This window comes from Myotis davidii, unplaced genomic scaffold (assembly GCF_000327345.1).
Source record: "Myotis davidii unplaced genomic scaffold, ASM32734v1 scaffold674, whole genome shotgun sequence".
NCBI lineage: Eukaryota > Metazoa > Chordata > Mammalia > Chiroptera > Vespertilionidae > Myotis > Myotis davidii.
This window is the reverse complement of record NW_006286674.1, coordinates 2,415,027-2,427,447: the sequence shown is the minus strand read 5'-3', so window position 1 is coordinate 2,427,447 and position 12,421 is coordinate 2,415,027. Positions and strand designations below refer to the sequence as shown.

Here is a 12,421-nt window from a genome sequence, read left to right as displayed (position 1 = left end):
CGGCTTGCTCCAGCTCCGTGGCCACGGCCGGCTGGAAGCAGGTATCTGGGGTTTATTTATCTCCTATAATTGAAACTTTGTTGCCTTGAGTGGAGCTCAGAGCCAGCCGCAGCAGGCTGGAAGCTTGGCTTCCTCCATACTTGGGCAACCAAGCCTCCTGCTTGCTGCAGCTCCGTGGCTGCCGGCCGCCATCTTGACTGGGTTAATTTGTATATAGTTGCTCTGATTGGCTGGTGGGCGTGGCTTAAGGCATAGCCAAGATATGGTTAATTTGCATGTTTGTCTTTTATTAATGTAGATTGTCTTGTTTATTATACCACAATTTCATAATGTGTAAATTTTGTTTTAAACACAATATTACATTTATATAGCTTTTTACATGTAAACAGTAAGTTAAGCTTTTTTTTTTTACAGAGAGGAAGGGAGAGGGATAGAAAGTTAGAAACATCAATGAGAGAGAAACATCAATCAGCTGCCTCCTGCACACTCCCCACTGGGGATGTGCCTGCAATCAAGGTACATGCCCTTGACCGGAATCGAACCTGGGACCCTTGAGTCCGCAGGCCGATGCTCTATCCACTGAGCCAAGCCAGTGAGGGTACTAAGTTAAGCTTTTTAAAAAATATATATTTCTATTTATTTCAGAGAGGAAGGGAGAACATCAATGATGAGAGAGAATCACCGATCGGCTGCTTCCTGCACAGCCCCCATGGGGGATGGAGCCCGCAACCCAGGCATGTGCCCCTGACCAGAATCGAACTCAGGACCCCTCAGTCCGCAGGCCGACGTTCTATCCACTGAGCCAAACCAGCTAAGGCTAAGCTTTTTTTAATATGAGAAAGGGTATGGAGAAATGAAAAGGAACTATAACACTCTTGAATCCATGCTAAAAACACTTTTCAAATTGTTCAGGCTACCAAACCTATTTTTAATGTGTTTAAAAATGAGGCAAATGGGCACTTTAAAAAAGTGACGGTAATATTACCTAGAAGAGATTATTTATTTCCATATGCAAACTATAGATTAAATGCTTATAAACAATGTTGAGTGTAGTAGGTATATAGTTGCCTATTCACTATGATATGTTCAAAGAATAATGGGAGTAGATAAATCATGTGAATGAGATATTCTGAGCCACTGTGGAAGTCTATGACCAAAACAAAGGTTACCTTAATCTTTACTAGAATGGTTTCCAGGAAGTCTAGAAACAAACTAATTTTGAACATTTTCCAATATTCTTGAGTTAAAAATACTTTCCTAACACAAGGTAGATAGAATAAGTCCTTTAAGCAAATATAGAGATTATATTTAATAAAAAATGTTATTTTTAAAAAATCTTTTCAAAGCAAAATTTTTTCTACTTTTCAGTTGTAAAAGCATTCCAAACTTAGTGAATTTTTTGTACTTTCAATATTTGTATACATCATCTAATGGCATGCTTCATTTAAACATGGATTTTCTACAACTAATAAAATGATACTCAATGGAGACAAATCATTATAACTTCTAATGTATAAGATACATACCTGAGTTAAGCCAGCACCTGTTTGCATAGAAGACTTTTTAAATAGTCTCACTTCTTTGTTTATGTATCTTAGCATTCCACTAAGAGTACTGAAGTCATTATTCTCAGAACTGTCATCTTCTAGGTCATATGTGAGAGGTTTAAATGAGTCAGACTGGGTATAAGTCAGATCCTTCTGGCTTTCTTCTAATGTTGAAGGTTGTCCTAATTGCATTTTTTTTAAGTCCTGTAGTAATTCTGCAGAAAGATCTTCATCACTATAAGTTTTGAAACTAAGGTCACTGGCACTAATGGAGCGACGTAGTTTTCTACACTTGAGAAAAGCTGTTTGAGCATGTTTAGTAAATTTTGGATCTTGAATGCCAGGCATATTTCCTATTGGAGATGTGAGGGAGGCTGGTAGAAACTTGACATCTTCTGCCCTTTCATGTCCAGAAATTTTGGCTTGTAATCTGGTTAATTCTGATTCCTGTAGAAAAATTGTACATAGGAGGTACTAAATACCCTTCGTTAAATAAAATCACTGACTCTTAGAAGTCATCTAAGTCAACCTTCATCCCAGTATAAAAATTCCTTTTATAACAAATTAACAGGGTTTTCCCAGCTCTGTTTCAACCTTTTTGGACAATTACATATATTCACTTGAAATACGTTTAAACTACACTAAGGAATTCTATAAAAACTAGATTTTCCTTATATAATTCTTTTCTACTTAGTGTTAATCACAGTATCATTCTCTAGTCAAGACTAAAATCTTCATCTAAAAATTTCTCTGCAAAAGTGTAAAAATACACAATCTTTTGTTAATCTAATATATACACACAAAAACCCCCACAACTCCCTTCAGAATTTTTTTTTATTGTTTTATTGCTTAAAATATTACAAAGGGTATTACATATGTGTCCTTTTCTTTTTCCCCGCCCTTGACAATCCCTTGGCCTCCCCCACCCTCCAGTGTCTTATGTCCATTGGTTATGCTTATATGCATGCATACCAGAATTTCTAATAGAAAATAAATGTATATTAGCTACTCTGCTTTATATGTCCTCATTATAAGAAAGCTTTATTATGGTAGAAAATTTTCAAAGAAAAACCTTTAAGAAAATGATTACTAATATTTGATAAATCAATCCTTATTAAATAAACTTTTCATTTCTATTATTTTTCCATGCCCTACATTTGGGTCTTCTGACCAAATTTTGGGATCCTAAGAATGAGGTTACATTGAAAAATAATAAAGCCTAAGAAAGTGAAGAAAATACATTTTCATTTTAAAACTTAAATGATATGTGTAGTAGTCTCCTGTTCAAATACATTCTTTTTCTTATGGGTATCCATAAGATATAAATTTCTAAATCAGCTATTTTTAATTTGATACTTTCTATATTTTCTAAAAATAGTGCTTATAACTGTCATTACCACAGTGTGCATTACAAAATGCAAATTTAATATGCATATATCATTTCTTTCATATCTTTATACTACTTCATCTAGAAAAACTTTATAAGTGGCAGCTGTGCCAAATTTTTTAATGTAAGTCTTGGATTCACATTCTTATAATTACAATTAATAAAGTACCTATAGAGTAGATATATAATGCTATGTGGGAAGTTTAAAAAAAAAACAAAACCTCTTGCGTGTTATCTAGCCACAATTGAGAAATGCAGTATCTCACAAAGTAGGATTCCACTTAAGTTAAACATCTGACTTTTATAATAAAATGTACTGTACTGCCCTAACTGGTTTGGCTCAATGGATAGAGCGTCGGCCTGCAGACTCAGGGGTCCCGGGTTAGATTCTGGTCAAGGGCATGTACTTTGGTTGCGGGCACATCCCCAGTAGGGGGTGTGCATGAGGCAGCTGATCATGTTTCTGGCTCTCTATCCCTCTCCCTTCCTCTCTGTAAAAAATCAATAAAATATATATTTTTTAAAAATGTACTGTACTGAATACATTGAACATCATTCCACTTTTTCTTAAGACTCAATGAAGGTCCCTGTTGTAATCATTATTGTAATGTGCCATAATACAATGACGCCTTTAGGGCTCTCAGAAAATGGTCTTAGCTTTGCTCTCACTCCAGTTGCCCTCAAAACTAGGCACTTTTGCCCTAGCCGGCTTAGCTCAGTGGATAGAGCATCGGCCTGAGGACTGAAGGGTCACAGGTTCGATTCTGGCCAAGAGCACATGCCTGGGTTGCGGGCACATCCCCAGTCTGGGGTGTGCAGGAGGCAGCCAATCAATGATTCTCTCTCATCATTGATGTTTCTATCTCTTTTCTTCTCCCTTCCTCTCTGAAATCAATAAAGAAATATATTAAAACAACAACAACAAAAAACTAGGCACTTTTTAGGGTACTAAAGTAAATAAGATGGAAAGATTAATTGCGTCAAACACTGTTTATCATCTCTCTTCTCTTTTTGTTCTCTGTATTTAATGCTGCTACTAATGGAATTGCTTTCAATTATTTATAGCTACTTCTTTTTTTTCTTTTTTTTAAATTTTTTTTAAAAAATATTTTTATTGATTTCAGAGAGGAAGGAAGAGGGAGAGAGAGACAGAACATCCATGATGAGAGAGAATCATGGATTGGCTGCCTCTTGCAAGTCCCCCACTGGGGATTGCGCCCACAACCCGGGCATGTACCCTTGGCTGGAATTGAATTTGGGACCTTTCAGCTCCCAGGCTGAGGCTCTATCAACTGAGCCAAACAGGCTAGGGCTATATTTTTTATTGTTGATAGTATTACAGATGTCTCCTGTTTTGCCCTCCTGACCCCCTTCTCCCGGCCCCTAGCCACCCCTCCCCGGTAGCTACTTCTACTTGTTACAGTTATGCCAGCTTTTACTCTTCCATTAACTTTTCTTACTTCTTTCTCTCCTATGAGCCAGCTGACACTGACTTTGAGAGCTAGTGTCAGAAAACAAAGGAATTCGCCCTGATCAGTGTGTTTAAGTGGTTAGAGCATCGGTCTGCACACCAAAGGGTCACAGGTTTAATTCCCAGTTGTACCTTGTTTGCAGGTTCCCTCTCCAGCCCTGGTTGGGGTTTGGAGGGAACCAGTCAATGTGTCTCTCTCACATCCATGTTTTTCTCTCTCTCTCCCCCATTCCTCCCTCCCTTCCACTCTTGAGAAAAGTAGTGGAAAAAATATCCTCATGTGTGGATTAACAAAAAAATAATAACAGAAAACAAAGGAATTCTATTTTCTGACTGGTATATTTGCTAATTATGGTACATGTTCTAAGATCTCTATATGTATAGTTAATTTTAGAATTGCTGATATTTACCCAGTATTTTGGCAATTTTCAAAGGAGTTGAACTTAAAAAACTTCTGGATAATAGATAAGTGCAATCTAATTGTATTTATCTCATTGGTAATATCTAACAAATGAGCAGAGATAACTACTGTGACAAGGAATACATAATGCAGAGTCTTTTCAATTTTCAGTCAATTTTTCCCAATGAAGCTTTATAATTTTGTATAAATGTTATTAATCCCCAGAATATTAGGTATATTAATGTTTCAATAAAAGCAGGAAGAGCCTGGCCAGTGTGGCCCAGTGGTTGAACATCAATCCATAATCCAAGAGATCACCGGCTCAATTCCCAGTCAGGGTACATGATTGGGTTGCAGGCTCAATCCCCAATAGGGGATGTGCAGGAGGCAGCCAATCAATGTTTCTCATCAATGTTTCTATCTCTATCCCTCTCCCTTCCTCTCTCTAAAAATCAGGAAGAGTATTCAACCAAAATATAATTTTAGATTGTCTATTCAGGTTTCTCTTAGTACTGTGAATATCAAGGCATCCTATATAATAAAAGACTAATATGCAAATAGACTGAACAGCAGAATAACTGGACAACCGAAAAACCAGTCATTATGACATGCACTGACCACCAGGAAGGGTGTGCAGAACATGGGTGTTGGCAGCAGGCGGCAGAGCGCAGAACCTGGTGAGAGTAAGCCACGGTGGGATGGTGGAGCAGGTGAGCGGGGGCGCCAGATCAAGGTGGGGCGCAGGTCGCTGTCATCGGGCCAAGCTTCTGGTGGTTACTGAATATTCTTTGTTCCTGTGCACCGCAGTCCCGCCTGGCGCTTGCACCCACTGCCAGTGCCAGCCCCGTTCGCACCCACTGCTGGTGCCAGAGCTGCCACTTGCACCTGCTGCTGGAGCCTGGCGCCATTCCTGATCACTCAGCGCCATCAATGGGTGCGAGAGGCAGCTGCCAGCCCTGATCGCCCCTGAGGGCTTCTCCACCTCCCCCTGCTCCTGAGGGGCAATCGGGGCAGCAGCTGCCACTCGCACCTGCTGACAGCACCAGCCCCACTCGCACCCACTGCTGGGGCCAGCTCCAATTGCTCTGCGCTGTCAGCGGGTGCAAGTGGGGTCAGCGCCGTCAGTGCGTGGGAGCAGCAGCAGTGGGAGCAGGGCTACTGGCAGACAGGGGACTGGGGTCCAGTGCAGGAGGGGCCGGGTGGGGGCACAGAGGATGGGCCGAGGTCTGCCCCTGTGCCCACTGTAGCCTCACAGCCAACAGTTCCTTTCAAGGTGCATGAATTCATACACTGGACCGCTAGTATTATATAAGAGATTTACGTGCTTAGCTTAGTAACTAGAAATATTTCTAAGGTATTATTTAATTAAGATTTTTGTCTTTTAAATAATTTTCATTTTGCTATAAAATGATTTTTCTAACCATCAATTAGATTACTCTTTTTTTAAGGTCTTAAAAAACTGACCATGTTAATCATACACATTGGCAGTTTTAAACTAACATTAAAATTTTTATCTCTATGCATCAATACTAATATTAACCCCAAATTCCAGAATAAACTGCCATGATCAGCAGGGTAAAGAAATAGAGATAGGCTATTTGAAAAAATGACATATATACTCAAGTCAAGTAAAAACTGCAGACTGGCATTCTGGGAAGCATTTTTCTCAGCCTGTTGAGGTCTTGCTTCCAGGCATGTCATCAAATGAACTCTTATAAAAAATTTTCCAAAATAAATTTCTTTTCTAGCCCTAGCTGGGTGCTCAGTGGTTAGAGCATCAGGCTGCGGACTGAAGGGTCTTGGCTTCGATTCCCGCTCCAGAACACAATGTTTTCTGTCTCTCCCTCTCCATTCCACTCTCTTTAAAAATCAATGGCAAAAATATCCTCAAAAATATCCTCTTGTTGTGAGGATTAACAAGAAAAAAATTTCTTACAGGTTTGCCATTCTTACAGCAACATATGCTTTATATACTTTTATATGTTTACTTACTTTAATAAGTAATGCTTCATTTGTAGCTTCAATTACTTCATTCCGGTCTTGGACTTGTTGATGCAAACTGCTTACAGTGTCCTGAGCTTCTTCTAATTCTAATTTTGCCTTCTCTAACTGTTCATTTAGTTGCTGAACAGAAGTCTTCTGAGAGTCAACAGAAATCTTCCACTTTGCATGGTTCTCTTGATGTGAAATCATCTATACAGCCCCAACATTGAAAAGGAAAAGAAGAAAATAGGGTGGTGTTGGTTTTAATAACATTCTAATACTTTTCACTTCCACCTAAATGAAAGTAAATTGTTTTTAATTACAAATATCTGATTTCTCAACAGATAATATACTCGAAGAAAAAAGAGAGAGAAGGAACTATAATCTTAAATTTACTTAAGAACCAAATAAAATGGACTAGTTTTGGATCCTGATTTGAACACATCACCATAAAGACATTTTTGTGACAATTAGGGAAACCTGAACAATGACTAGGTAGTTGGTGATATTAAGGAATTACTGTCAATTTTTAGGTGTGATAATGATATTATAGTTATAATTTTAAAAATAACCCTTATCTTTTAGAGATAGTTATTGAAATGTTTACTGATGAAACAGTGACATCTGGGATTTGCATCCAAACAATAGCTGGTATGTGGAAGGGGAAGGGAAGTGAGTGAGGTTAAAGATATAGTGACCACCATACTTCCCAGTTTGTCTAGGTCTTTCTGGGTTTTATGCCTTGGTGTCCTGGTTAGTTAGTAACAGCATCGCTTTTCATTCTCAAAAGTATTCCCTTTTAGATAAAATAAATGGTCAACATACTTATATATGAAATCCAATTGGCCAATCCAAGAGTTGTTAATTATTGAAGTTGAATAATAAAGATGGGAGAGGATTTATACCATTCTCTCTACTTTTGAATGTTTAAAATTTCCACAATAAAAACTTTTTAAAAAATCTCATTTTCATTAAAAAATCAGTTTCTTTAAAAAAATATTTTTATTGATTTCAGAATGGAAGGAGAGTCTCTGAGAGAGAAACATCAATGATGAGAAAGAACCATTGCTTGGCTGCCTCCTGCACACCCACTACTGGGGATGAACTTGCAACCCTGGCATATGCTCTGATCCAGAATCGGACTGTGACCTCCAGGGGCGTATGCAGCCTCTGCTGAATGCTGGGGCCTCTCCCACCGTGACTGTGCACGTGCCCTTACCAGGATGTCCTCTTTGAAATCAATAAAAAATATATTTTTTAAATGCCAGCAAATATTTTTTTAAAAATCAGTTTTGCAATAATTATTCTTTTTATTATTTTATAAGAGAGTTTATTTTTAGAAAGTCACATAGGTAGAAGAAGTGAGCCGCAGAAGAAATGGGCTTCAGGAAATAGTTACAGAGCAAAAGAAGGGCCCTTGAAGCTTAGGAGAGAGAAGCAAGGAAATCATGCATGGGGAAAGGAGGTAGTGAAAGGCAAGGTGGGCGGGCTCCTTAGAGAATGAGGCTTGCAATAATTATTAAGTGACTTTTCTGACAATTCTAAAACGTGTATTTTAAAAAATACTTAAAAATTTTTTGATTCCTTTTTCTAACTCTGTTATTTTAATGACATATTCTCTCATTTTTATAATCAATCAAAGCACTTTATTTTATTTTATTTTTTTAAATATATATTTTATTGACTTTTTACAGAGAGGAAGGGAGAGGAATAGAGAGTTAGAAACATCGATGAGAGAGAAACATCGATCAGCTGCCTCCTGCACAACCCCTACTGGGGATGTGCCTGCAACCAAGGTACATGCCCTTGACCAGAGTCGAACCTGGGACCCTTGAGTCCGCAGGCCGACGCTCTATTCACTGAGCCAAACCGGTCAGGGCCAAATGCACTTTAGAAATAAATCTTTGTCAAGTAATATATAGGAGAAAAACGTTATTTTTTATTAGCCATGCAAGTATTTATTTTAATTACTCCTATTTGAAGTTCCTTACTTTGGAGAACAGCAATGGCATTTTATTACCCACACTTTCCATTCCTTAAAAGCTTCAACAAAGGTTTTGGCAAGTTCACTTATCTTCATGACTATGTTTCAGAGTGACTCCAGGTGCGTCAGCAGGTTCATCATCAATCCATCTCACCAGACCTTTGTAACTTTCTATAATGTTGAAGCCAATAGTACACTGCAACTTGGGTAAATAGATAGGGCAAAGGTTTAGGGGTGCTAGTCAGCTTCTTTCAAGTGGCTGGAGCTTTGTATTAGGTATGCAAGCCACTGTCAGTGTTTAAGACTTACAGGATTGAGCCCTAGCCCGGCTCAGTGATTACCCATGGACTGAAGGGTTTCAGGTTCGATTCTGGTCAAGGGCACATACGTTGGTTGCAGGATTGATCCCTGGCCTTGGTCCAGACACATGGGGGAGGCAACTAATCGATGTGTCTCTCCCCCTCCCATCCATGCTAAGAATCAATGGAAAAAATATCCTCGGGTGAGGATTAACAACAACAACAAAAGACTTACAGGATTGAGCAGCAAAACACAAGTCAATTCAGGAATGTAAGTTATCAAAAGTTGAACAAAAATAAACAAAAGACAAAAAAAAATAGAAAAACAAAAGTTGAACAGTCACTTGAAGATGTTTTCTGCAGCTCTTCACTTTACCTTCATAGTATGAGCTATAAAAAGCTGTCATACCTGGCAAAGCTGAATGTCCTACACCGTCTATCAAAAAGGCCTATCCAAAGACAAAATTCCAGGAGTTTCTGGAGTGCAAATCAACCATTGTCATTCCCATGAAAGCATCTTTAGGTTTTGTCTTCTTTAAGCACTTCAGAATATTCCCTGCATGAATTAGTAGGTTCTTTGTGCTATCAATGACTCTACAAGAGCACCCCGTTTCAGAGACAGGAACTGGTTCTACTGTCAAGCCACAGAAAAATGCTTCGCAGTAGCCCTTCAGCCATTTATTATATTCTTTACCGATAATTCTGGTCTTTCCTAGAGATTCAGTGCACTATATATTGTGGAGAGCGGCTACAGTTTTTGGACAGGTTCAAGTCTTGGACTAATGAGAGGGCATAGTCCTCTCACGGCCATGTGCCAGCTTGGAGGGCAGAGCCCTCCCAGCACAATTATTGCCAACAGCTATGTTGTAAGCTTGAACCTATGGTCCAAACACGTGTCCCCATGTGTCTGAGTGATGTGGGCTTGATAGAGTTCAGGTGCATGTAATTGAGGAGGCTCGAAACCCACAAGAATGTTGTAAACATCTTGATCACGCCCTTACTTTGCCTCGTGGAATCTGGCTATAAAATAAAGACACGGCTTGTAGTCCATGGTGCTGTCTCTCCATCCGGGAGCAGCATCCCACCCAGACCCAGCTTTGCTCCCTTGTCTGTCTTTTCTCCATCCTTCACCACCCCCTCTCAGGGTCACTGAACCAGGCTGAGCTGGTGTGGCACATAAGGCGCCCTGGGGCTGAGTATGCCGTGGCCGTGCCGGCTCACCACACAGAACCTGAGATTTTCTGTTTTAAATAAGGTATTAGGGGATATTTTGAGGTATAAATGAGGTAATATATGTGTCCAAAGTCTTGGGGAGTCTCTAAATGGGAGGTGATCAATCTAATTACAAATGCAAGATAATGGGTCCAAAGAAATCACTGTACAGCTGGAAGACTGTTCATCAAATGCTGCTGCCCAGATCTCATTTCTCATACTGTGATACAAGTGCTGGGTTCTTTGAGATGAGAGCTGTTTTTACTGTAGTGTATGTTCAGATAATGAGAGGACTCTTCTATTGACATCGTGCTTCTATATAGTGCTTTCATTCTTCTGTTGAATGGGGCTTACAAGAACGGGCATTCTGGGCCTGACCAAAAAAGTGTTGTACTGAGTAACTTCATCCTTGGCAGGCCTCGAAATGACCCGTAGTGGTACCTATGTTACATGTTATTATGTCATACATATAAAAAATTAGTACCAAATTCTCCAAAGCAATACTAGAACCAAATTTTATAATTCATTTTATGTACTATCTGCTTATAAATAATTTCAGGTTGCTTACAAAAATAAAAGTTAATAAATGGATAATCTATAATAATAAAAGCAAAATATGCTAATCAGACCAGACAACCTTTGGGACGAAGCCAGGGCTGCGAGGGAAGCCCAGGTATCAGGTGCCAGAGGGAAGCCGGTGCCAGCAGCCAGGGGAAGGCATACTCTTGCACGAATTTCGTGCATCCAGCCTATAGTTCTATATAATAAAGAGGTAATATGCAAATTGACTGTCATGCCCTTGCACAAGATGGCCACCCCCATGTGGTCACAAGATGGCCACGCTGGGCCAGCAGGGGAGGGCAGCTGGGGGAGACCGGGCTGGCAGGGGAGGGCAGTTGGGGGCAATCGGGCCTGCAGGGGAGCAGTTAGGCGTCGATCAGTCTGGCAGGAGAGTGGTTAGGGGTGATCAGGCTGGCAGGCAGGCAAGTGGTTGGGAGCCAGCAGTCCTGGATTGTGATAGAGATGTCCAACTGCCGGTTGGATGTCCTACAGGGATCAGGCCTAACCCGACAGTCAGACATCCCCCGAGGGGTCCCAGATTGGAGAGGGTGCAGGCTGGGCTGAGGGACACCGCCCCCCCCCCCAGTATGAATTTTGTGTACCGGGCCTCTAGTTAAAAATAAAAGCAGAATAGAGACCATATGATAAGTGTAATGAATAGGCACTAGCAAATACTTGAGATGGACTAATTATTACTGAGGGTCACTAAGTTGAGCAGTTAATATCAATTAAATAATTATGCTAAATCCAATAGCATTCACATTTGTCTTTAGAGACTAAAGGTTGTAATCTCTTGGAGTTGCAAATATGTTTTGTTTGGCAGACACAATGTTTTCAAAGGGATCTGAATCTAAATGCATTTAAGGAAGACACAGTGCCCACAATCTAACCAATCCTTCACAAATATGTTATCAAACACCTTTTTTATTATGGTGCATTGTTTTATTTATTTTTTAATGAATCTTTATTGTTGAGATTACAGAGGTCACTCTTTTTTCCCCCCATAGCTCCCTTCCACCCAGTTCCTACCCTGCCACAGGCCCTCACCATCCTATTGTATGTGTCCATACATACATATAAGATCTTTATCTAATCTCTTCCCCCACCCTCTCCCACCCCCTTCCCTTTGAGAATCAGCCTGTTCCATCTCCATGACCCTCATTCTATTCCATTCACCAGTTTATTCTGTTCATCAGATTTTTTTATGCTTTTGATTTTTTAGATTCAATTGTTGATAGATATGTATTTGTTGCCACTTTGTTGTTCATATTTTTTATCCTTAACTTTTTCTTCTTCCTCTTTTTTTTAATTAAATTTTTATTGTTCAGATTATTACAATTGTTCCTCTTTTTCCCCCCTATAGCTCCCCTCCACCCGGTTCCCACTCCACCCTCTGCCCTTAACCCCTGCCCCCACAAGTGTCCTCATCCATAGGTGTACGATTTTTTTCCAGTCTCTTCCCACACCTCCCACACCCCTTTTACCCTGAGAATTGTCAGTCCACTCCCATTCTATGCCCCTGATTCTATTATATTCACCAGTTTATTCTGTTCATCAAATATTTTATTCACTTTATT

The 12,421-nt window shown here is 39.7% G+C and overlaps 1 protein-coding gene across 1 annotated transcript in view; it reads right to left on the bottom strand.

The window, feature by feature from the left end:
• The window catches only part of CCDC18 (coiled-coil domain containing 18), a 113,166-nt gene that overhangs the window by 1,369 nt on the left and 99,376 nt on the right, over nt 1-12,421 (bottom strand). The window contains exons 26-27 of the mRNA XM_015560324.1: nt 6,798-6,998; nt 1,527-1,994 (exon numbers count right to left, since the gene is read on the bottom strand). Of these exons, the coding sequence (XP_015415810.1) occupies nt 1,527-1,994; nt 6,798-6,998 (669 nt within the window). The remainder of the gene's footprint in view (nt 1-1,526; nt 1,995-6,797; nt 6,999-12,421) is intronic.